General features: G+C 37.2%; 2 protein-coding genes across 3 annotated transcripts; both read left to right on the forward strand.

Annotated features, from left to right (window-relative positions):
- The first annotated feature begins 15,450 nt into the window (after window positions 1-15,450).
- Window positions 15,451-18,128, forward strand: LOC122140687. 2 transcript variants are annotated; one of them, XM_042745329.1, is made up of 3 exons: window positions 15,451-15,554; window positions 16,019-16,184; window positions 16,460-18,128. In XM_042745329.1, exons 2-3 carry the CDS (start codon window positions 16,019-16,021, stop codon window positions 17,824-17,826), a joined length of 1,533 nt encoding a protein of 510 aa, XP_042601263.1. In that variant the 5' UTR covers window positions 15,451-15,554; the 3' UTR covers window positions 17,827-18,128. The 2 variants fall into 2 exon arrangements, with proteins under 2 accessions (XP_042601263.1, XP_042601264.1); XM_042745330.1 differs by lacking the exons at window positions 15,451-15,554; window positions 16,019-16,184 and having other exon boundaries at window positions 16,235-18,128.
- A 63-nt stretch (window positions 18,129-18,191) lies between these two features.
- On the forward strand, window positions 18,192-21,420 carry LOC109080909 (HMG domain-containing protein 3-like). Its single transcript, XM_042745327.1, has 11 exons — window positions 18,192-18,323; window positions 18,407-18,511; window positions 18,603-18,799; window positions 18,897-19,038; window positions 19,133-19,789; window positions 19,869-19,934; window positions 20,016-20,116; window positions 20,200-20,319; window positions 20,407-20,454; window positions 20,586-20,669; window positions 20,746-21,420. Exons 1-11 carry the CDS (start codon window positions 18,200-18,202, stop codon window positions 20,836-20,838), a joined length of 1,737 nt encoding a protein of 578 aa, XP_042601261.1. The 5' UTR covers window positions 18,192-18,199; the 3' UTR covers window positions 20,839-21,420.
- The last annotated feature ends 5,832 nt before the right edge of the window (window positions 21,421-27,252 follow it).

Genomic DNA, 27,252 nt, shown 5'->3' on the forward strand with positions numbered 1-27,252 from the left:
AGAGCTCTTTGCTCAGCATCTTCTCCTGGAATTCCTGAATCTATAGAAGAACCGCCCAATCTGGTGATCAGTGATCTATATGGGGGATGATGTCACACCCTCAGGATTTGAGTCAGCCAATGAGGAATGGTACCTTTTGGAGGGAAGTTTTACAACTCTTTGTCTCTAGTCTGGTGTCTTGCATATGAAATTAGATTGGGGGGTTCAAGAGAAGAATCTTTAAGATTCTTATAAAACTAATGTGTTGCATAGGCATCAACATATAATATACACTCTCATTTAGATCATGAAAATACGAACTCATAGATACCAAACATCATTTAGATGAGGTTATATTAACTAGTGATCCATCATAAGCATGTATAAAACGTATACAATACACAAAACACAATATACAAGAACAGTAACAGTATACACAATGCCCTAAAATATATGTGAATTAATTCAAAGAAAGGTGTTTCTATGAATTAATTCGAGAAGAGTCCCTTTTTATGTGCATTATGTGTCTGTTTCTGAGAGACTTGAGTTAAGAGTGGCTTAGCTACATTTTTTGGCATCGTAAACCTTGTGTTATCAGATAGTATGCCTTTGGTTGCTAGGGAACCAGAGGCCTGTTCTGTCCATTTTGAGGTGATAGCTTCCTTTTGGGGGAAGGGTCCATAGACCCTTTGGTTAGATGAGGAGGCGTTAGATATTATTTGTTAAATGTAACAAATAGTTGTGTGTCTGATTGGTCCAAATGCTACAGTATGTATGGTTATATTTAAATTTCTTTTATTATTATTGTTATTAATTTTTATTTTTTACAAAGTTACATACCACATATAGTATCATGACATATGGTTCACAATTTTAATATTTTATTTTGCATAAGTTTCTTGCAAATTAAGAGGGTTTTATGTGATTAACTGTCATTAAAGTTATGTCATAATGTGACAAAATATTTATTTTATGTGAAAATTTAATATGAATTATATTTATGTGAATTTATTCTTTTGTTGACCTTTCTTTTTTTTTTTTTTTTTTTTTTTTTTTGAGATTCCCTGAGTTCAGTGAGTTATTTTGAGGTTTGCTCACACAGAGGGTCCTGGTGGATTTCGGCTGGTCTTGTGCTATAAAACTTAAAGTGAAAAGATTATTTTCTTTATGTATGAAACTGATCTGACCTGCTGTTGTCACCAGGAGCACATAAAGCCACTGAGAAGACATAAGGCATTTTGGGGTGTTGTAATCTGCAAATTTAAATATAGATATGCTCTGAATATAAGACTTAATGTTAAAAAAAAAAAACAAACAAAATAAACCAAAAGTATTAGGGCCAAGCAAAAATAAAACAATATTACGGAAGAGGATTAGGGCCAAGCAATAATAAAAAAAATAAAACCATCTCGAGATTAAAGTCATTATATTGCGAGATTAAACTCATTAAATTTCGAGAAAAAAAGTCGAAATACAATCTTGATAATAAACTCATTAAATATCGAGAATAAAGTCGTTGTGTTTCGAGATTAAACTCGTTAAATTTCGAGAAAAAAAGTAGAAATAATCGTGAGAATAAACTCATTTAATTTCGAGAATAAAGTCGTTTTGTTTCGTGAAAAAAAGTCGAAATGAAATGTAGAGAATAACGCGTTCGATCAGTGTTCATTGCATAGCCTATATCTTTCAGTAACAAAGAAATACTATCAACTTTAGCTAATTATGACACAATAATAATTAGCACACGAACTTTAAAGAGAATTTGCAAGCGGCTAGCTCTTTTTAGAAGAAAAAATCAGTCCAGTTTGCGCGATGTAGGCTACTCGCTTTTGTCCAACATGAAATGACAACCAGAGGACAAATGCAAGGTTATCGCTGGCTTCACCCAAATGCACTCTGGCACTTGGACAGCTATGATAAATTAAAACCGTACGGCATTGCCATTAATGGCGTGTAATGTAATGAGTTTATTCTCAAGATTGTATTTCGACTTTTTTCTCGAAATTTAACGAGTTTTTTCTCGCTACACAACGACTTTATTCTCGATATTTAATGAGTTTATTCTCAAGATTGTATTTCGACTTTTTTTTCTCGAAATTTAACGAGTTTAATCTCGAAACACAACGACTTTATTCTCGATATTTAATGAGTTTATTCTCAAGATTGTATTTCGACTTTTTTTTCTCGAAATTTAATGAGTTTAATCTCGCAATATAATGACTTTAATCTCGAGATGGTTTTATTTTTTTTTATTATTGCTTGGCCCTAATCCTCTTCCGTACAATATTGTTCAAAAGCAAATGTCAATAAAATATTTATGTAACATTACATGCTCTCCTTATGATTATTTTGTGAATCATTTGTTAATTCGTTATTAATTCCACTGTTTCTAATTTTTTTTTTTTTTTAGCCTGAAAATAGGAATGAACGTTACAAGGAAAGAGCACATTTTTAATCTTCATAATGGCTCAAAAGCTTACAGAGATTGAAAACCTTGCTAGAGGCTCTTTTGTATTGTACAGTATTGTCCAGGTGTGTTGGTAAGGCAGATTAAGCTGATTGACAAACAGTCCGGAAAAAGATCGAGATTCTTTGCTAGAAGCAAGAATGTGAGAAAAGGATGCTCCGTCACTGTGCAGTATGTGAAATAATGTTTTTATTTTTCTCCAACAAATAATGAAGTTGTTTACCAGTTATTTAATCAGCAATGCCGCTATATATTGTATTTGCACTTACATCTTTGTATATTATCGTGTAAGAATGTAGATATGTTTATATATGAATATATGATGTTTAAGAAATAAGTCGAGAGTTGTAAAAAAGATGTTTCTGTGCCAATGTTAAGAAGGTAAGAGAGTCTTTATTGTAAAGACTCTACATTAAATAGAGTCTTTAATGTAAACTCCGGTAATCAACAATGTGAAACACAAATGTTCTTCTGAGAGATAAAGGCAACTTAGCAACCCGCAGAGAGGGCGATAGAACACAAAACGTAAATGACAGCAGGTGACAAAAGGCCCCTTTGGCAGTAGTCTGGGTCTGCAGTGATAGCGGCGACCGACCGCAGGTCTCTTAAAGCGGACGCGGGTAGCGGGCAGACAGGGATGGATGGTTCTCTCTCGGCATCAGGAAAAACTGGACAGAATACAAATGTGAAGGCGATAAACAGAGAACAGGAAGGGTTACCAGGCAGGTCTCGACAGGACAGGACTAGAACAGAGACTAACAGGATAGTTGTCTGCTTCTTGCGAGAAAAACTCAAACGAGAATCTGACAAAGGAGGCAGTGAAAACAGAGGGAGAAATAGGGGAGTAATCAGAGGGGAAAAAGGGAACAGGTGGGAAGAGTAAACGAGGTAGTCGGAGGAGATGAAGAACAGCTGGGGAAAGAGAAAGTAACTTATAAAGACCAGCAGAGGGAGACAGAGTAAAAAGAAAGAACAGGAACAAGCCATGACAAGACATAACAGCCAAGTACTATTATAGGAGAGCAATGCAACATGAGGAGATTTTAATACTGCAGCTGCAAACCCTGGCCAGGGGCCTCATTTATAAAATGTGCGTACGCACAGATGTGATCTTAGAGTGTGCGTAAGCTAAAATCCATGGCAACGTTCATATTTATAAAAAAGGTATTTGACGTGGAAAAGTAGCCTACTTACTGCTGTCAGGGTCTGAGCAGGTGTACACACTTTTCCTTGTGACAAAGTCAGAGTACTGCAGCTATTTGAACATCTAAGCTGCAATAATAATAATAAAAGAGGTGTACGTGCAAGAACTGAATTCATCACAAAATACAAAGATGCAGTGTAGGAAACTAATTGTGCAGTGTAGTCAGATTTTTTATTTTTTATTTTTTTCAAGAGAACTTGCAAAGTCTTGATTTACTACTAATGCGTTAAATAGAAAAAAGTGCATGAAAGCATATCTGACTGTTTCATCTGTAGTTTATAAGAATACACCATCTACGTACTATGCTGATTTGGAGAGACACAGAGGAAAGGAATTGTTGAATGAAGTCGTTATTTTTTTGTTTTCTTTTTGTACAAAAAGTATTCTCATCGCTTCATAACGTTACGGTTGAATCACTGATGGCAGATGGACTATTCTGACAATGCTTTTCATACTTTTCTGGACCTTGACACTGTTATTTATTTGGCAGTCTATGGGACAGTCACAAGCCTACCGGTTTTTATCCAAAATATCTTAAATTGTGTTCTGAAGACGAACGAAGCTTTTATGGGTTTGGAACGACATGGGGGTAAGTGATTAATGACAACATTTTTGGGATGGAGTATCCCTTTAAAATTCTCTCCTTTCAAAGAGTGTTTTTCCCCACTCCTGAAGGCCTTAATCAGGTTAGATGGCATATTACATTTTATGTGGATGAAAGCAAGGTGTGAGGGATAGACTTAAAGTCCTATATCACATAATTTTTAGAGCTCACAACCTTTGAAACTGTTTTATGGAGTTTTTTTTAATCAAGTATTGTCAAGATTTGTTCTGGAAAGAACATGATCCATTAATATTTCAGTGCAAAATTCTTCAGCATTTAGCTAGTAAGAAACTCTGTTTTACTTTTATTATACACCATTTCATAAATTACCAATTACCATTTGCCTTAAAAGACATGAAAACTGCATTACATGTAACACATATTGTGTTCTTCATCCTTTGAAACATTCAAATAGTCAAATGTGAAACATTTGAAGCACTGTCATATTTCAACTGAGCATTAAAGATCACTGTCATGATCCTGGCTCTTCTCCTCTTTCTCTGTCTCCCTCTTGTGGTCACACTATCACGCACACACATCCACTCCTCCGCTCATTATCTCTTTCAGCTGGTTCCCCTTTCGTTCCCTTCTCCTGACCTGTCCCCTTTTTCCTCTTGATTGTCTCTGCTTCTTATTCCCTCTTCCTAGCCCTGTCTTGTTGTAGGATTATTCAATGACCTCTCGTGAGAAACGTCTGTTCTCTCGTCCTGTCCTGTCTTGTCTGTGGAAAGTGAAGTTATAATTTCTGCTGTGAGTTATACTGCCATTGGACTGTATTATCCAGCTGTGCCTGTTTGCAGAGTACCTGTTCAGCGCTCGCCCTTGGCTGTTCACCCTGTCTGCTGTCTTCACTATTTCTGACTGGCTGAATGCATCTCGGGGTCTCTGCCTCTGTCTTCGTGGAAGTTTATACAGATTTTCTTTGTTCCAGTCATCTGGCAGTTTCTGTTCTGGCTCTGATTAATGCCTGTGATTTTGTGTTCTAATTACTCAGTGAAGACTATTTACTTTATCCATTAAAGACTGTTAACTGCATCCCGCCCTGGTCTTCCATCGTTCCTACCTAACAATCATAACACACAGTGTCTGTATCTGATTCTGCAGGGTTTACTGTATGTTGCTTTGGGCTGAATTTTTTAACTCTTTATGCATAATGTGATGTAGAGAGTACTAACTAATGTAGCTGCCTTCCCCAGTCTCCATCACAGTCATTACTGTAATTACAGTCATTGCCCAGTGGGATCTTTTTTTTTACAGAAAGATTAAAAATATGGGAGAAGCCGGGAAAATATTTAATAATTAATTTACGGATCCTCTCGTGACCTACAGCTCTGTTCTATTTAAACAACCATCTAAATTCTTATTAACTCACAAATGCAACCAAAATATATAACATGAACATTTATCAGAAATGTTCAAATCATGTAAATAAACAATTGGAAAAACAATTCTGGCTGCTACAATGGGTTCAGTGCTAAAAATCGTTTCTACAGATACCCAAATTACAAGCAATATCAGAAAATAAATACAATACAACAAAGACACAAATTCAATAAATAGTGCTTTTCAGGTTTTTCAGCTCAGTCTAAAATACATTTTCAGGTACGCTACAGAAATCCTAAATGTAAAATAAATGCACAGTCTTCACTGTATAAATTAAATATAGATTAATCATTGTTGATGTTACAAATGTTATTTAATCAGGAGCAGTGAGAACTTGTATTTTTCTTTGACAGCATTAGATTTATTATTAGTTTGCTTTCACTTTGAGAACAAAGCACGGATTTAATATACTACACATGCCTTTTCTTTCTGAACTGTTTATGTCAAGACATATGCCTAATGACTGTGTTTACTAGGACTAGGATTTTTATGTTATTTTGTCTGTATTTATTCATCCATGCACAAAAAAGCTGAGGAGAGCTCAGTTTAGTATTCATGCGGTCTAGACGCGGCTGTCTGTGTGCGCATGCTTCAGATGTGTGCGCTGAAAACTTCTCACACAGCGCTGGACTGTTCCAGAAACAATCCCGAGAGTCTTTATGCTCAGCTTGTGCCTTCGGGCAGTTCTTATATCGAGTCCTGATCCGTGAGTTTGAACGAGAATGCACCTGTTGGCGGTAATGCATAGACCGACATTATATGAAAATGTGGAAAGTGCCAAATAAGGCGCATATTTATATTACAGATATCAATATTTTACGTGTGGCATCGATGCATCGTATCGTCAGATATCGTATTGATGTATCGATATATTGATGAATCGTTATACCCCTAATATACATACATACTAGGGGTGGAACGGTTTAACTTTTTCACGGTTCGGTTTGTTTCACGGTTTTAGAGTCACGGTATTGGTATGGTTCGGTATGTGCTATGTTTATGGAGAAACTATACTTAAAAAAATCGATCTAACTATGAGCAACAGCACAAATAAATACAATAGAGTAAAGATACAAATAAAATAAACAGTAATTTTCAGTTTTTTTTTTTTTTTAGGGAGGTCTAGCATTAGTTTTTAGGTACAGAAATTGAATAAAGTAATCAAATGTAAAACAGCATTGCATATTTGACTGTATAAATTAAAGATTGTTCTTTATTAAAGTTACAAAAGCTTTTTAATCAAGAGCAGTAAGTGATTTATTTGTTGTTGCTGTTCGATTAATATAAAGACTGTCACTTTAAGAGAATGCACTGATACAGTAGGCCTACGTTCAGCCGGCTATGTCTGCTGTAGGATACTTACCAAAATGGGCATTTTGACATAATTTTTGTGTGAATTTGTCCATTTAAACACAATACTTCAGAGAGAGCTTATATTTGCGTGCGTTCTGAGGTGTGGGGTTGCACGCTTCGGATGAGTGCACACCATAGACTGTAAAAAAATATGAACGTAGTGTCCGTGACGTCACCCATAGACTCCTCAATAGCGGTTTTGAAGCTCAAAGTGCGCAGAGCGGGCCATCGCCATCTTTGCAGCGCGTCACCGCACGACTCTCCCGGATAATCGAAAATGGGCAAAAAGGCGGGAGCTGGTTGCTGAAGCCACGCCCACCTAGCGCGACGGCATTGTCCGCAGCGGCAATCCACCTGTCACTCAAGTGGCCACGCCCTTAATTATGCAGAACTTTAAGGCTTAATATAATTTAAACGGATGAGTTATAAAAAAAATTCACTCCCCTCACAGTTGTCATGAAGGGCAAAATTAGCAATATAGACCAAAATCATTTTTTGAACCAGGCTGTAAACATGTTTTTTTTCTGCTGTAAAGTTGGGCATTTTAACATAGGGAGTCTATGGGACTGAGTACCTTTTGCAGCCAGCCTCAAGCGGCCAGTCGATGAATTACAGTTTTAGTCACTTCCTTATTGGCTTCACGAGAGAGAGCGCGAGGTTGCCGCTCGGTGGGTGCACACACAAATCTCCACACTGCACGCGTGAGCTCGCGTCCTCTGGCTCTTAAATGTTTAAACTGACAAAGCTTAAATGAGTTTAGTTTAAACATAGATATCAACGTGTGCTGTTCAGGTCTCATCTGTGCATGCGTGCTATCAGCACCTGGGTGATGACGGAATAAATGCAGTAGCCACTCACTGCAGAACACAAGATCCAGGGGGTGTGGTTGGATCCCCATCTAGGGGGTGGAGATTGGTAGGTTAAGGGGTAGAGATGGGTAGGTTTAGGGATCAGGGGGTGGAGACGGGTAGGCTTGGGTATATGTAAGGTGGGAGGAGTTGGATCTGGATCCAACCACGCCCCCCTGGATCTTGTGTTCTGCAGTGAGGACCATCTCAATAAATGACTGCTCATATTCCAGCATAAGGCATTCACATTGAACAAGAGTGAATGGTTTGTCCACGTTTTTTTATGTCTGGGAATCCAGAATGTGTATGCTTCAACAGAAACATATATTAGCTGAACCCTGTTTGTTTTACGTGTTATTTATAGCCATGTTTACCACTGTGTGGCATCCCCTCTTCTTTTTATAAAAGTCTGCAAATGTCTGGGGACTGAGGAGACAAGTTGCTCAAGTTTAGGAATAGCAATGTTGTCCCATTCTTGTCTAATACAGGCTTCTAGTTGCTCAAATGTCTTAGGTCTTATTTGTCGCATCTTCCTCTTTATGATGCGCCAAATGTTTTCTATGGGTGAAAGATCTGGACTGCAGGCTGGCCATTTCAGTACCCGGATCCTTCTTCTACGCAGCCATGATGTTGTAATTGATGCAGTATGTGGTCTGGCATTGTCATGTTGGAAAATAGTTTTTCCCTGAAAGCATATGTTGTTCTAGAACTTGGATATACCTTTCAGCATTGATGGTGCCTTCCCAGATGTGTAAGCTGCCCATGCCACATGCACTCATGCAACCCCAAACCATCAGAGATGCATGCTTCTGAACTAAGCGCTGATAACAACTTGGGTTGTCCTTGTCCTCTTTAGTCCGGATGACATGGCGTCCCAGTTTTCCAAAAAGAACTTCAAATTTTGATTCGTCTGAACACAGAACAGTTTTCCACTTTGCCATTTTAAATGAGCCTTGGCCCAGAGAAAACCCCTGGATCATGGATCATGTTTAGATATGGCTTCTTTTTTGACCTACAGAGTTTTAGCCGGCAACGGTGAATGGCACGGTGGATTGTGTACACTGACAATGTTTTCTGGAAGTATTCCTGAGCCCATGTTGTGATTTCCATTACAGTAGCATTCCTGTATGTGATGCAGTGCCGTCTAAGGGCCCGAAGATCACGGGCATCCAGTATGGTTTTCGGCGGCCTTGACCCTTACGCACAGAGATTGTTCCAGATTCTATGAATCTTTGGATGATATTATGCACTGTAAATGATGATAACTTCAAGCTCTTTGCAATTTTTATCTGAGAAACTCCTTTCTGATATTGCTCCACTATTTTTCGCCGCAGCATTGGGGGAATTGGTGATCCTCTGCCCATCTTGACTTCTGAGAGACACTGCCACTCTGAGAGGCTCTTTTCATACCCAATCATGTTGCCAATTGACCTAATAAGTTGCAAATAGGTCATCCGGCTATTCCTTAAATGTACATTTAACTTTTCCGGCCTCTTATTGCTACCTGTCCCAACTTTTTTTGGAATGTGTAGCTCTCATGAAATCCAAAATGCGCCAATATTTGGCATGACATTTCAAAATGTCTCACTTTTAACATTTGATATGTTATCTATATTCTATTGTGAATAAAATATAAGTTCATGAGATTTGTAAATTATTCCATTCCTTTTTTTACTCACAATTTGTACAGTGTCCCAACTTTTTTGGGATCGGGTTTGTGTATATATATATATATATTATTCATTAAAAAGGTTGTTTAAAATAAACAATAATTTTTGATAAAACATGATGTGAGCTTAATGGGAACAGGGGTGAGCTTAAAGGGTACAAAAATGTACTCATTAAGCACCTACTCTTTTACGAGAAGTGCCATGGGATTTTTAATGACCCCAGAGAGTCAGGACCTCTGGTTAACGTCTCATCTGAAAGACGGTGCTTTTTTGACAGTATAGTATCCTCGTCACTACACTGGGGCACTAGGACCCACACAGAGCACAGGGTGAGCACCCCCTGCTGGCCTCAATAACACCTCTTCCAGCAACAACCTAGTTTTCCAGGAGGTCTCCCATCCAGGTACTAACCAGGCTCAACTCTGTTTAGCTTCAGTGGGCAACCAGTCTTGGGCTGCAGGGTGATAAGGTTCTTATATATGGCATCTTTTTATGCTTTTAAACCTATTTTTAACTGAAAAAATGCAATCAGACAGTAAATTTAGGCGTCATGTTAATATTGACCCATCCACTGTTGCAACTATTGTATTTAAAAACAATAAAAATATTTCCAAATTTAAAAAGCTGTGATGATTTTTACCTATTAAATATAAATGTTTCATAGCTAAAAACTACTTATTGCTTTATATCTATTATTGATGTTAAGATCCTAATCACAGAGATATCGAGAGCCTTTGAGGTAAATAAAAAATATGTTCAGCTGCTTACTAGGAGTAATGTTGACTCAGATGTTAGGGGCAATGATTTGGTGGGGAGCTGATATTCAGCACAACACTGGCATTTCTTTCTTTCTTTTTTCGCCTACTTCAAACACCAGCACACATTAAAAAATGCTAGGTTCAAAGAAATCCATGCCTGGGTCAAATGGTCAAATCCATTTTTGCAAAAATACAAGCTCTTTAATTTTTTTGACCTTTACATGGGTTAATTTTTTTTTAGACTAACTTAAATCCTCAAATATTTTGTAAGATACACTACACAAGTACTGTGTTTATATGGAAATTATTTTATTTTGGATGAATACAGTTCTAAACATTTTATTTGATTCTTTTTTTTGCAACATTTAACTCATTTACATATTTACTTTACAACAAGATTAAATTTATTGATGACCGTTAATTCATTAGATGTCATGAACTAACACTGAACAACTTTTTTGTTCATTCTTAATTTATTTTTTTAGATGATAAAATGACCAATAGAATTTAATAAAGAAAAGGTAAATCACATCACAAAAACAATACATTAATAAACCTTCTATTATAATACATGATTAAAATTTAGGTATTTGACAAATGACAGTTAGTTACATACAATGTATATAATCATTCCTAAAAACAGTTTGCACAGTATTTCGGCATTTCATATTAATTGAATAAATGTTCTAGAATAATTATCTGATATATGGTTTCCAAAAACTCTTCCTAGTTTTTTATAGTCAAAGTGAGCCTCACAGAGTAGTGGTCAGAAAGTTTTGGAACCATGTCTTTATCCAGCCATATATCACAATTTTGCACACAAGGCATATGTTTCTGAAACATGAACACATAGTCTAATCTGGACACAGGCTTTTTACATGAAAATGTGTAGACCTTTTCATTTGGATGTTTCTCTCTCCAGACATCTTTTAGCTTCATTGTTTCCATGATTTCCAGGATGTTCTTTCTCCGTGATTTGTGCTTTGCGTTATCTTTTGTGCTACCTTTGTCCAATTTGTAATTAAGTGTTGTGTTAAAGTCTCCACCAATGACAGGCCATTCACAAGCTGTTGGTTCCTGTGTTAGGAAGCTGCAGAGAATCCTCAACATGAGATTAGACTTTTCTTTGGGATGGTTATAAGCACTCACAAATGTGTACCTCTTATTGTCAATCTCAACATAAACCCAAGCATAGTCTCCTCCCTCACAAAATGCTTGTAGACATATATGCTGCTTATTCACAAGAATGGCAACACCTCTGCTCTTTGAACAGAATTTTGTTAGATAAATTTTGTGCTCAACTCTTGTCCTAGGTTTTATGCATCTCTGATTTTGTAGCACTTCTACAATATAACCACTTTTTTTAAAGAAAATCCTGACTTTCTCCTTATCTTCATTCTCTGAATCTATGCCATCATCAGTTTGCTCCTCCTGCTTCTCTGAATCCTCTGAGTTCTCCTCATATTCTGACTTCATTTCCTCCTCGTCTTCATCTTCATCCTCTTATATTCTCCTTATTTTGCTCCTTCTGACTTCATTCTCCTCCTGCTTCTCTCCTCCTCATCTTCATCTTCATCCTCTGAATCTATTCCATCCTTATTTTGCTCATCCTGCTTCTCTGAATCCTCTGAGTTCTCCTCATATTCCGACTTCATTTCCTCCTCGTCTTCATCTTCATTCTCTGAATCTATGATGTCCTTATTTTCTACCTTATAATAATTTTCTAAATCCATCTTGTTATCCTTATATTCTGACTTCATTGCCTCCTCATCCTTATTCTCATTCTTTAAATGTAGCCCTCTCTCTAACAACTTCTCCTCTCTTAGCTTTGTAGCCTTTGCTACCTTCTTTTTGTTTTTATTTTTTTTACCTAAGTGGGTCTCTTGGAGCAGGACAATGTCATATTTACCAAAAATATTCAGTAATTGTTTTTTTTTTCTGTCATCTTTGAGTTTTTCTTTCAGTCCATTGATATTCCAAGAGATAACACTGAGCTGAGCTTTATTTTCTTGCGCAGTGGCGTGCATTTCTTTTTGTCTTTCAAATTATCTGTAGACACAATAAACAAAGGTCCAAACATTTGTTAAGACTCTCATTATTTGTATTATTTATAAAGTTACCTTAGGTAAATTTGAAATAAAAAAGCTTTAAAAATACTTACTTTGTCTTCTATGAAACTTTAGATTGCTCTGTTATTTTGAATACCTCCCTTAAAGTGAAGTAAATAAAATATAAAAATAAATACATAATTCATCACAACAGCATTGGGCTAATACAAACTAATTATTAGGTCGATGTACTGCTGTACAGGGCTCTAAGGCTTAAAGAACAAAAACGAAAAACAGAAATGAACAATTTTGGCTGGAACAGAAAGCGAACCTAAATCAAATTTTATAGTTTCGAACAGAATCAAAAATTTGAAATGGTCATGAACCAGTTAATAACATTATTTTATGTTACATTTTACATTTGAAATTTGCTGTCATCCAATCACAAATTCAAGTAGTATTACCTATGCAAATGTGACGCTGACACATCGAATGAGTGAAATGCCCTCACTCAGCTCTGAACTCATCATAGGTAAGTCGCAATGGCAATGCACCGGCGTAAGAGTTTATCCAAGGATAGTGTAAGATGGATTCAACAGATCACATCACCTGCAGGGCTTCTGTGGATGGATCATACAGAATAAAACTAGACTTACAAAAAAAAAAAAGGAATATATAGGCCTATACACAAAATTCATTTCACTTAAATCATTGACAGATTAACAAAACGTGCTGAGTTTTGGTTTATTGTGATGTGATCCAAAGTTCACGGAAAGGAAAATGATACAGTAGAAAGTAGTTTTCTTTATTTTGCAAAAGCTTTACAGTCAGGGGAGTTAACCATATGGAGCTTAAATTAATGAAAAATAAAGCATCAACAGGTGTTGACATTTCCCATTGGCACAGCAGTAATGACTTTATGAACAGCTAAGTGTTCTTTTTCTTCTATGAATTTTATTGGTAGTTTGCAATCATTGTGCCTTACCACCATCTACTGGGCTGAGGTGTGATCACATTGGGATGTCATCGTTCAAAAAAAACAAACAAACAAACAAAAAAAAAACCTTTAATATCAAATACCAAAGCTCAAGCTTCAGCTGGCGCTGCGTGTTCAGCTCCTCCAGCTTCCACCCTGAGCTCCTCTGATATCATAGCATTCTGATATCATAGTGTTGAGCATTGTCACATAACATCATTTTGATTATAAAGTTTAACATCAGCGCAGTTGTGTAAGCAGATTATGAAAGTTCAATGTAAAGCCAAATCAAATAATGTTAACACTAGCTCACATTTAAGTATGAACACAGCTTATGAAAGGAGCATGTTTTAATTAAGTTGTTATTTTTATTTATTTATTTATTTTACAGTATGTGTACGATAAAAGTACCATTCCTGCAGCAAGAACTATTTTGAACTAAATGAAGATAAATGTCTTGGTTAATGTCTTGGTCTTGGCGCATGATGTGTTTATTGAACCAATCAAATAAGAGTAAATGAAGAGTCAGCGAGAGGCTCATTTGATTGGCTACAAGAAGAAGGTGGCCCCGCCCTCCCCCTCACGCTTGCAAATCTCAGTTAGTGAGAGAATCGTGCCAAAATTGTAAGCGCAGAGAAAAGAAAGACGGAGCTGTACATATCGGATTATTGCGGGAACTTTTTGCCTCACATGCACAACAGGTCATTTAGACATTTGCAACAGTTTGTTTTTTTACACTTACAGATTGGTTCTATGCAGTCAATCCGTTTTGCAGTTCTTTAAACTGTTGTTTTCGCTTGCAAATCACTATTCACAGGCTTGCAGTGCTTTTGACCGTCTTTTGGCGAAAAAAACGTGACAAAAGTGTAAGCGCAGAAAAATGGAAGTCAGAAGCATGCAGATCATATTTATTTTGCTTCAGCATGAATCTGCAGTTTCACAATACATGAATTACACTTACAAGTAACAGTAAAATGCTGCAAATCATTTTTTCTTATGCTTGAAACGCGATTTACACCTTTACAAAGCTTCTCTTGGGCTTGCAAATTTAATTTACGCTTACAGTCTTATGTACACTTCCACAAATATTAACCTGCGTATGCAAATCTTTATGACGTCATTTTACCTCCATAAAAAAAGAGTTGGGTTTCTTTAAGAAAAGTTATAACTGCCCTAACTGTGTACTGTGTGTTGGTCACACTCAATAAATTTCCCACTGTTAAGTCTTTATTTACCGCTCTCTTCATATTTTCCCTTTCTCTAGTGTATTGTGTACAATCTAGAAGTATGTGTTTTACATTTTCTATTACTCCACAGTTTGTACATACTCCAGTCTGATGTTTCCCTATAATATGTAATCCACTATTTAAACTTGTATGTCCTGTCCTCAGTCTGGTAAACCATGTTTCCTCCCACCTTTCCAATCCACTGATTTTACTGGCTGTAACCTTTTTGTGTATGTTATACAAATGTCTGCCTTTTCCCTCCTTATCCCAGCTCTCCTGCCACATTCTGTTAATTTTGTCCTTAATAATACTTTTAATTTCTGACCTGCTTAATTTGATATCCAGCTCAACCAGTTCTGATGTAACAGCTTCCTTTGCCAGCATGTCTGGCGTGTTCCCCTCCACTCCCCTGTGTGCAGGAACCCAAATAAATCCTACTCTTATGCTCTGTTGGTTGATTTTAAAAATGATTTGATTAATTTCATCTAGTAGATCCTGTCTACATGTGAATACATGCTAGTGAGGACATTGAGTCTGAACAGATGATCACCTTATTGGGTTTTACTTCTTCCACCCATTGTAAAGCCAGAATTATTATTACATCATTTCTGCTGTAAAAATGGCCAGATGGTCTGTTATCCTTTGTTTTAATATTAACATTATACTTTAAAATGTGGACTGCAACCCCTGCTTTCCCAGTCTGATCTTTTGATGTGTCTGTGTAAATCTGAACTGTGTCCTCATAATTTATGTCAATATGTTGCTGAACATTTTGATATATCCCTGATTTAATTATGTTCTTAACTTCCAAATCTACCCTGGGAGAACAAAACATCCATGGTGGGATTGTTGGTGTGCTAACAATTTTCAATAGGGTCTGGCTGCAGACTTGCACTTGCACTCTCAGACACCTGCACTTCCACAAGTGACGTCACTTGCAGTCGACACCTGCAGTCTTCAGTACCTGCGCCATTTGCAATCGCCGTATAGTGGGACCTGTTGGATTAAGACTTCCGAAGTCATTCAAGAATCATTGATGTAAGTGCATATACGTATCTCTGTGTGTTTATTATGTATCTCTGTGTGTTTATTATACATTTAATTAGAGGTTTAATCTCTGATATACAAAATTGTTTGTAAACGTATTCGCTGCTCATTTGTTTAAAAAGTTGCATTGACTGTATAGCCTAACTAGCCAGCCATGGAACCGTCACTGTCTTAAATACAGCTAAACTACTGAACGGAATGATATATGCTGTCGTAAGATAATTATATGGCTTATAGGTAAACTAATGTATAGTGGAAGTGATTGTGGTGTTACTGATTTTCTAACTGAAATGAATGACACAATTAAATGTGGTGTTTAATTAGCAAAATAGGTAGTGAGAAACGTATTGTAAAACACCACATTTGATATTTTGTCCTGCTCCTACCCTGTTTCTCAGATCAGATTATTACATTTGAGTGACATTTCCTATATTTCTTCTATCCTGCTCTTACAGATGCATCAATCAATATTATTAGTTTCGGAAAGTTCCCTTTTGCCACAGTGCACTTCATGTTGCACTATTTATCACTGCAGTTTATGCCCTGCCCTGAAGCCAACCACCCTGAAAAAAATCAAGCAACACTGGGAAGTCCATTTAAAAAAGGCAATTGTTTTCCAAGGTAGGTTCGTTACTCTATTTTATTGTAGCTGTAGCTTACTTATAGAGGCTCAAACACAGTCATAGATAATTATCCTTAAAATAAATATTACAGTGTGCTGCTCTGTAACAATTTGTGCTGTGTAAACCACTATTTAAATAAAGACTTCAAAGTTAGTGTACCTAATTATGTAATCGCCTGGCTATTGATTGCTTTTTCAAAATTTATTGAATATCGATTTCTAATGATGCTTTGGTATTGTTTTTCCTGATTTTTATACTGTGCTTTATCTACAGACAAAAGATTATGCCGTTGCCATTTGCCCTGCAGAACTGAGGCTCATTACCATTGCCCCAATTGCAGCAACACTGTTCTCAGGAGATATGTTATGGAAGCTCACCTTAAGATATGCTCATCCTTAGATGTACCCCGCCCCTCTTTGGCTTCACAACCCTCTAAAACACCACCTGCACCGGTTCCATTTTCCACAACGACACCTGCACCGGTTTCTGTGTCCACAACGACACCTGCACCGGTTCCATTTTCCACAACTACACCTTCACCGGTTCCTCTGTCCGCAAAAAAAGGTTCACAGTCATCAAAAAACAAAAATGTGCTTAAATGCCCACATTGTTCAGTCACTGTGCTAAAAAAGAACTTGGTAATCCACATTAACCGAAAACATACTGACAATTCAAAAGATATTACAGTGAAATCACATCTTTCTAGTGTGTGCATTGACTCATCAAATGGACTGTCAGCAGTTCAAAGAAGTGGTCATGGTTTCTCTGTACCAGTTCATGTACAGAGAAACACGTGGGGCAAAGCTCATTATGTTAGGTGTGACTTGGAGGAATGTCGCCAATACCAGCTACTTGCTCACCGGAGTGGACACATGTTTAGTCTCTGTGAACACCTTCGTCCACTGGATTATTGTTGTGAGAGAGCATTTGAGGAGTTCTTGGAATCAAGTGTCCTTGATGAGATGGTGAAGCTCAGATTCATAGGAGAAGCGAAGAAGGCAGTTTGTTTGAAAAGGCAAAAATCAGCACAGGCAGCTCATGTCCCATTTTCAGTGTTGGGGGCATTAGGTAAATCTCAAGAGCAAATCACCGTCTCCATACATGAGCCTTCTATTCATCACTACAGTCGCCTTGGGAGAGTAATGGTCACATACAATTCCTCTGTTGGTACTTGGCACTGCCCATGTGCAAAGCCCCGAATGTCTTGCCCTCACAAAAACATTGCCAAATGGCACTTAATCCAAACAAATAAGAGCTTATTCACAACAGAGAAAGCTACTAAATTGAGTGACACCTCGTGTCCACCGCACTTAGATGAGCACATCGACACTCCCCCAATTAACCTTCAAAACACTGTGGAATATATATATAACAAAAAAATTCCAGGTAATCTCCAAGAAGCAGCGGCCAAATCAAAGACATTTCCATCAAGGTATCTTCCAGTGGAGATGGCTTGTATGATCTGCGATGGTGAAATTGCACTTGATGATCCAGCACTGATTACTGCAAAAGCTAAAATTGTAACCATGGAAAGTGTCATTGATGGTAAGTTCAATATTCAAATATATTCATTCATTATTCAAATGAAAAGAAACAGCTCAGAACTAAGCAAAGCATTTGTTTATGTTTCTACTTTATAAAAGGTTGTATCATAATCATTATGAATGTTATTTCTTTTTTACTATTTTTAGACATCTCCGCTTACACCAGAAGATGCCTAGGGTGTAATATGATATATCGGTACCAGGAATGGCAGGATGGTCTCCACAGTTTTGATGATCATGTGCTTCTGAGTCTCGAGCTTTGTCTATATCTAAGACACAGTTTACAGGTTTGTCTTTATTACATAGTGTTTTATAACTAATGTTCCCATCCAGTAAAGAAGCCATTCATAGAATTGAATTAACCCATTGTCATTATGTCTATTCCAGAACCACGTATCAGTTTCCAGGGCTATAGACACTTTGGAGGGCCTCCAGGGAGTAAAATACCCCAACAGAGACACCATACTCCATGGGGTACTGTCATTTCGAGGCCTTGACAGTTACTGACTACATATATGCTTGTGTTAACTGCGGTTACCATCCCCCTGTGGTTATTATGGATTTGCACAAGAAGGGTGTTTTTAGCATGTCAGGTAAGAGTTTGTTTGCTATAATATGATAATCAAAGTAACAAAGTAAATGTACTTGTATATATTTATAGAATTTTTTTTCTTAGTGAGTGACCTCAAAGAGCCTCCACCTGAGTTTAGAGGGGAAGTTGACATTGAGGATTTCTGGAAATCAGTCAATCTTGAGATGATTGGTCGAGGATTTGTTCCCAGTAAGTGTTTTCTCTTTTAACCCACAAGAAAATTGTACTTTGTCTCAGTGTTTATATAATGTAGACTTCTAAATATGTGCATTTGTCTCAGGCCGGACCAAAAATCCATTTGCTGTGCAACCTAGTTATTCAAGGTGGGCTCCATGGATAGGACACAAAACTAGGATGGATCACACTGTACTGAACACAGAATTTGCAAAAGTTGCAACAGCAAAGGTCACGTCAGCTGAAGCGCAAATGATGAATGTGTCAGAAGACCGTCTCGTGGATGAGCTGATGAAGCAGAAGGTATAAATTCTGAGAAAATCCAACTAATTGCTACAGTTGAATCATGTTCCCTTTATTAAAAGAATTGTTCTGACTATGTTCTTACTTTATATAACAGGTTGGTGTTGTCAGAAAACTCTGCAAGGCCTGCAATATTGACTCTAAAGGTTCTTGCATGGATCTCATTTCAAGATTGCGAGCAGAGATGCAGAACAGACAGTCCTATGACAAAATGTTCCAGAAAATTTGGGGAGCGTCAGGTGGGAATAATGATATTTTTCTTTCATGAGATAACTATTGAAAAATTTAAATTTTTACATGTCCTTATTCAATTTTGTATTGTGGCTTATCCAGGTGGTTGGTCAGTCATCCTATGCCCACATGGTGTGGTGTATAGCATAAAGTTTAATTTGAGAGCAGAGAGTCCCAGAGATTTTGCGCACCTGCTGTTGTCATGGAAGCACATTCCTAATGTTAGTATATATGATTTTGCACGAGGCTTGGCCACGCATGGCAATTTGCGTGTACCTACAGATATCCCGTTTCATCCACATGAAGGGAGACTTGCTGAGCCAACACCAGAAAGTATCAGTTCAGCAAAGCAGGGCAAACTGAAGGTGTCTCTTCCTTGGCTGTTTGAGAAAACAGACAATTCAAGTTCCAAAGGCCATCCCATAACTGGATCATCCGAGCACTACGTGTTGTATGACAAATTACATGAATCAAACACGAAAGACCCCCAGGATGTACTCAGAAGAATTAGCCTGGTCCCAGAGCTACAGGGTTGGCTGAATAGTCAAATTGCAGAGCAGTTTTTTGCAAGCTTGCGAAAAAACAACTATTTCCTCAACAACATGGCACCTTCAACGCACATCTTCATTATGCGCAACATTGTTCATCACAAGAACACTTCCACAAACCAAAAGCTTCTGGAAGTACAGCTGCAACGTGGTCACAGACCTCATGGTCTTGAAAATATCACCCTTTCTGACTTAGGACAAGCAATTCTAGGTTAGTAGCCAAAAACTATGCTGCACCGCTTTCTGTTATAAACTGCAGTAGTAAACTTGTTATACCCTTTCTTTCTCAGCCCAACAAGCCAGTGACAGAGAAACTGTTCAGCACCATCCACATCAGTTAAACCAGAAAGACTTTGGTGACTTTTTTCTTGTAACTTTCACTGGTTTTTTTTTTTTTTTTTGTCTTTATGCTTATACTTTTGTCTTAATATATACAGAAAACTGTGGACCTCAATGTGAAGTATTCACTAAGTGTGAAAATATTGCAGCTTGTCGAGTGTCATGGACTTTGGGAAGTCATCCAGCTCAAAAAGAACTAGTTAGTTTCAATAATTAATACAACAGTTTAATTTAATTCTGTGGTACTTTTTGGATGTTGAAAGCTGTTGTTGTTGTTTATAGCTCAACTATATACTGGACATTGAGAGACCAGGAAATGAACTGATTGTTCGAACCGCGAACACAGTCTTAACCCGTGCTGACTTTTGGACATTGGGCTTGAACAGAGACATGGAGTCCACTGTAAGATCATGGCTGTTTTACATTGCTTTTTATGTTTATTTTTACATTAAGTCCTAATACACATTGTAATTATATACTTTTTTTCAGATTGGAAATAGTTGTTTTCAGTTGATTGAAAGCATTGCACAGTCAAAGGTATTTTGAGTATATATTTTGATACTAAGAAATACATGTTGGTACAGTGTACATATTATAAAAAAATTACAATACTTGAGTATTTACAGTACATGTTTTGAATTCTGCCTTGTATACACAGTATCCTGCAGGGCAAGAACATTTACATAGTTGACCTTTATGTTGTACCAACATGGCTGCCACCAAACAACTGTGATCCATTTTTGAGTCTGCCTGTAAGTACAGTATATGCTGTTATATTCCCTGTTATGCTCAGTTATATGTTTACTTAAACTTTCTGTATCATGTCAGGATGATGCTCACTTAAAAGACGCACTTGTGATTCCAGTTTGGACACCAGGACACTACCAGTTGTGTGTACGTATTCACACTGCATTTGAGTGATTAAAAAAATGTGTTTTCTGTTTATGACCATAGTGCTTTGATTTCAGTGTATGCAAAACTGCAGTAAGTACCAAATAGATGTAAATGTACACATTTTAAAATAACTTTTAATGTGTTTTCAATGTTTTTTTTTTTTTTTTTTTTGTCAAATGTGAAAATAGAAAATGGCAGATTGTGTTGTTTTTAATGTAATTAAGAAAAATCAATACTGTACATTTTCTTTAGGTTTTGAAGCCAGTCCAGAAAGAAATTCTCTTTTTTAGACTCTAAATGCTATGAGACACCACTTGGATTTGGTGCCCAGAGATACAAAGCTCTGTTGAGGTCTTTAGATGAATTTATATAAAATGCGCGTTGCGCTTTTGTTCAGAAATGGTCACGTTCATATGAACTGTCTCTACGTGGCAAGATCATCTTTTTTCAGAGATTGTTCAGTTGTTGCTGTTTTCTTAATTTCATGAAGGTTTGTACTTGTTCTAATATATTTCAGGTTTCTCAGACCTTTTTTGCATCCGGAATGACCTTTTAGATTTAAACACCTTGTGTCATTGTGAAGCTTATGATCTGAGAAATCTATATGAATTGAGAATGCTTGTATGCTCAGTTGTTTGATTATGGTCACAGTTTTGTGACTTATTTCATGAATTTCATAGTATTGCATGCATTGTTCAGATGTTTTCTTATATGCATGAAGGTTTGTACTTGGGTTGTAGAACAGGCTTCTCAGAGGTTACTGAAAGTACTACATGGTCCCTATATGACTTGAGCTCTTGTTTGTAATCAATATTATGTTAATGTTATGTACATGGTTGCAAGCCATATTTAAACTATTTTGGAATCCCTAGCTCTTTTAAGAACCTCAGTTTGAGAAACAGTTCTACAGATTTAAATGTGCATGAAGGTTTTTATACAGCGGAAAATTTAAATGTAAAAAAAAAAAAAAAAAATTATAATTTATTATTATTTTTTGTAATCAACAGGGATATTGCAAACAGGATAATGCCTGGAAAATGGACTGAAAAGACAGGCCTTGACTTACAGGTAAATTCCATGATCTCTCGAAGTATTACTTTTTGAAATATTAAATTCACTCATCTTTCTTTTGTTTTATTGAAGGGGTTTCCAGGTCAACCTTATGGCAATGACTGTGGTGTCTTTATGTTAATGGTAAGATTGTTTGTTGTTGTTGTTGTTTATCCTCTGGCTGTTTTTAATCCTTTTTGCCTCAATGATTTTTCCTGTATAGTCTGCATTTTACATGGTGATGGATTCCTCATTTGACTACACAATTGTGAGTACTTCTTTACAATATTGTTGAGTCAGAGAGATTTAAATATTCAAAGGGGTTAACTTGCATCTTATGAGCAGCTGGACATGCCAGAATTGTGGAAATGGTGGTGTGTGATGTTAATGGAGAACTATGGGCTGGATAGGTACAGTATTTCTTTTAATTAAAAAAATAATAATAATTTCATAGATTTAAACAAATTATGGAACAATGTGTTATATTGTCACTTTTTACAGCCACGGAAAGGTTTTTGCACACTTCACTGAGTAGTCTAAAGCCTTACTAAGCGGTGATTGGCAGCCTGCTTTTAGACTAAGGAAAAGGAAGCTAGAGGACACCTGTCAGGTAAAAGCATTTGCTTGAGAAAATGACACTAATAATGTCATGGTACCTTGTGAATGTTTGCTTATTCTGTGGTGTTTCACTAACAGGAAGAGCCACAACATTGGGTTCAGGAATCATCATCACAGGTATATAGCCTATACTGTGTAGTGGGTCAGACACAATAGAAATTCTCTTTAAATATGCAGTTTTTAAAATTAGCACACACTTAAGTGTAATATTCATCTGATTGTATTTCATAAATTGTTAGGCAGATGATGCAAGTATAAATGTACTGCACCCTGTGATGGAGGATGTACTACTTGAATCATCACAAGAGGTACACTGTTTTGTTACAGGATTAGCAACATATAGTAATCATTTTCTCCATAATTTTGCATAAATAGGATGTAAGAGCTATTGGTCTATAACTTTTAACATCTGTTTTATCCTTGCCGGGCTTGCCTATAGGGACTATCACAGAGTGTTTCCACATTTTAGACAATTTCCCTTGCTCCCATATCTTATACAATATTAAAACAACACTCTTAGCCACATCTGATATCTGCTCTATCATTTTGTAACACATCTCATCTTTCCCTGGTGAAGTACCCTTAACACCTATTAAAGCTCTTTTCAGTTCAAATAATGTAAAATTTGTATCAATTACACCTTCATCTGTGTCTTTCCTCCCCAATATGCCTCTATTTTCCTCAATCACCTTTGTTCTCCACATTAACTCTTCACTGGATAAGTTCTGTGTGCTATGTACCTTAACAAATGCCCTAGCCAGTACCTCTGCCTTTTCTGCATTAGTTACTGCCTCAATGTCATTTCCTCTTATTACTGGTAATGCTAAATCCCTTCTAATACCTCCCATTTTCCTTATTCCCCATACCTCACTAACCTTAATTTCAGACCCAATATTGCTGCAAAAGTCTCACCAGTATTTCCTTTTTGCCTTACGAATTATCCTTTTAGCTTTGGCCTGTGCTTTTTTATATTCAATTAATTTATTGAATGTGTGATTTGATTTAATAACTTTAAAAGCCTTGTTCCTTGCCTTAACTGCTTCTTTGCACACCTCTGACCACCATGGGACCATTTTCTTTTTCCTCATCCCGGTAGATTTACCTATAGTCTCCTCTGCTGATTCATACAGTATGCCAGTAATCAGAGTTCAATTCTTCAAAATCATCACCTGAATATGACATAATCCCCATCAACTTTCCACTTGCTACCATACTATAATGTTCCCAGTTGACCTCTTTCATTTTCCATCTTGGGAACTGGTTACCTTCTAAATGTACACTTAGGTCACTCATCTTTGTCCAAATAGGGTAATGATCACTTCCCAAACTACTGTCACTTTAAACCTCCCATTGACTTCTCCCTGCTATTTGTTCTGACACTATAATCAGATCTATAGCTGACTCTGTTCCTCTGCCTACATCCAGTCTTGTACCTCTTCCATCTTTCAAACATACTAGATTGTGCTCATCCATATACTCCTCAATGATCCTCCCATTTTCATCTGTTCTTACACTGCCCCATAATGAGCTGTGTGCATTGAAATGTCCACATATTATTACTTTCCCATTTCCCCTTTCCCATATACCTTCTAGCATAACTTTTGTTAACTTTTGACAGGGGTTATAAAGTACGGAGCCCCGCACATGGCATGCAAGAAAAAAATAGTAGGCTAAATCGTGCGCACGATTTACTAATTCGTTCCCTCAATGTACTAAAACGTGCACATGATTACTATTGTGTTCCCTCGATTTACTATTTCGTTCACTCGATTTATAAATTGTGTGCACAATTTACTAATTCATTCCCTCGATTTGATAAATTGTCCGCACGATTTAGCAAATTGAGGGAGCGCAATAGTAAATCGAGGGAACACAATAGTAATCGTGTGCACGTTTTAGTACATTGAGGGAACGAATTAGTAAATCGTGCGCACAATTTATTTATTTTTTCTTGCATGTCATGTGCAGGGCTCCGTAATAAAGGTTAGCTACTTTGATTTTAATTCTGTTAGCCCATATTTCAACAATGACCACTTCAGTCTGTACAAAATTGTTTATAGCCCTAAAATTAATACCTTGTTGGACGAACGCAACCACTCCACCCCCTGTTACATGCCTTCTATCTTTGCGCACAGCCGTGTACCCATGAATTATAAAATCAAGAGAGGGTTTTAACCAAGTTTCCTGAACACAAATAACGTTAGGTTTAACAGATAGTTCTTCAATAAAACACTTTAATTCTTGTCCATTAGAAATTAAACTCCTGGCATTCCATTGCATAATGGATATTCCCTATCAGCATCCACCACCACCTGATGACTGACTTTCTACTACCTCTATTCTAAGCATTTCATTGATAGAATCATTTGTTAGTCCCTCTTCACCTAGGTACTTCTCTGCTGCTTTTAAGATGATCTTAATTCTTGCTGTTCTGCTATCTGTTTGTGCTGTGCAGTTAATGACTTCCACCACAAATGCAATAAATGTCTTCTTTTCTACAATCAGAGTATTTTCATTTACTTTACAGCATTTATGCACAACATTCTGGGCTAGATTTTGGATCACAGGTACTAGGCCTACCCTTGGGCCTAAACTATTCCTTGTTTTAAAGTCAACTTTTTTGATTGCTTCAGCGTATGTAATTATTTCTTTCATTCTCACATTTTGGACTTGAACTGCTCTTTTGTGTGCTTCACATCCCTTATACACAGCACTATGCTCTCCCCCACAATTACGACATTTAATTTTGATCCCTTCAGCACATTTACCATATTCATGGTCCCCCCCACACTTAGCACAACGGGCCTTAGCCCTACACGCTACAGCAATGTGACCAAAACGTTGGCATTTAAAACATCTTGTCGGTGGGGGAATGTATGGTCTCACTACATAACTAACATACCCAATTCTAATCCGTTCAGGTAGTTTATCCTCATCTAATGCCAACAGACATACTTGGTCTTTAAACACCGTCTCTAGTGTATGGCAACCGTTTAACGTTGCTCACATGAACTCCTCTTATATTCACTTTAATTTCCTCTTCGGTCACATCAGTCAATACTCCAGATATAACACCCATAGCTCTCCCTCTTTCTTCCCATATTTGCAGCTTCACAGCCTTCCCCAGCAGTGTTTTACACCTCATTAAACGTTGCTGTTGATCTCTGTCTTTGCAAACAATTAATTTTTCCATCTCTTAAAGTTTTGACTGTATATACCTCTCCTACTATCTTGTATACAGCTTCGCTGACCTTTAACGGACTCAATGCACACAGGGTTTGAAATCAAATTATCACTTATATTATTTATGTCATTTTCTTTACTCTCATCTGCTTTGTTTCCATTGGCTTTCCTTTTTTTCCTCTCTTGTCTCACCTCCTGCCAACCTCCATCGTTTGAATTCGTTCCATTAGAAATTATTGAAGCTTCATCACCTTCCATCTCCTCTAGATCATTCTCATATTCTCTTCCTACATTCACCTCACTTCCTATCCATCCCGGATCACTCCTCAGCCCTCCTGGCTCTCACACAGGATCTGGGGCGTGCTTCTCCATTCCCCACTTGTGTCCACACCTGGTTCCCCTTCCTCTGCCATTCCGGTTCATCAAGATGGCTGTCTGTTTCCTAATTAGACAACTTAAAGTTGTTGTGGTCGTGCATTGACAGTGCTTGTGTCCATTGAAGACTTTACCAGACATGGATTAACACACAGGCTTGCTTAGGCTGCAGCCTAGGGGCCCCAAGTGGGAACGGACTTTTTTTTATTTTATTTTAAATTTTCTTCAGCGCGAACAAAAAAGACAGATCTGGCCCATAAGACACATCAAAGGAGGATTCGTTGCAGAGCGTGTGACAAAATGAATACCTCGTATTGTAGAATGCACGCTCGGCACCGCCAAAAAGCGCTTTTAATACCCCATGTTCTGAGAGCGACTCGCTCACACGCGCAAATTAGGCTTCATAAAATATATAGGCTGTTATTAGTATGAAAGCTATAATAGGTTTTGGAGTTGTCTATAGCTCTGCATCATGCTTGAAAAAATGTGGTCTCTGTTTGCACTTTAATTTTAATATAGAGAGAGCACTTCTTGTTCGCACTAAATTTCTTAATTGATCTAGTCACTTGATTCTGCTCTCAGAATGCACCAGATTTATGCATTTAAATTTAAAATTAACAACATTTTCTTATACCTGCAGAACCCTCTTAACTAGAGGAACCAAATGTGCACCCATCACAGTCTCAGAAAATCCTGTGGGGACACTGGGAATGTAGAGGAAACACTGCAGGATTGGCTGTCTCAATGTGTGTGTGTATGCCAGTTCCCTTACTATTTGCGTGTGGACTATGTATGGCACTAAAATAATTTCTCCAGTAAAGCATAATGATTAAAGGGGTCATCGGATGCGACATGCACTTTTACAAGCTGTTTAAACTGAAATGTGTGTTGGCAGAGTGTGTACACAACCAACCTATGATGATAAAGATCCACCCAGTGTTTTTTTTTTTTTTTTTTTTAATCTCATTAAATGTTTTTTCTCTTATCTTATTTTAGATATTTATTTTGTCTCGCTAGTTGTGACAAGAATGTTTCCGTCAAGAACCTGTTTGACCAAACTGTCAAAGTTCAGCACTCTAATCCTGCAGGTTCTTTAATTTAAATCTAAATCATTAGTTAATACAAGCAATGGAATGTGGTAAGGCTACAATTTGTCATGGTTTTAGTTCAGTTTGGACTTGGTTTGCGTTTGTACCTGCCTGTTACTATGGTTAC

This window comes from Cyprinus carpio, chromosome B19 (genome assembly GCF_018340385.1).
Source record: "Cyprinus carpio isolate SPL01 chromosome B19, ASM1834038v1, whole genome shotgun sequence".
NCBI classification, from domain to species: Eukaryota; Metazoa; Chordata; class Actinopteri; order Cypriniformes; family Cyprinidae; genus Cyprinus; species Cyprinus carpio.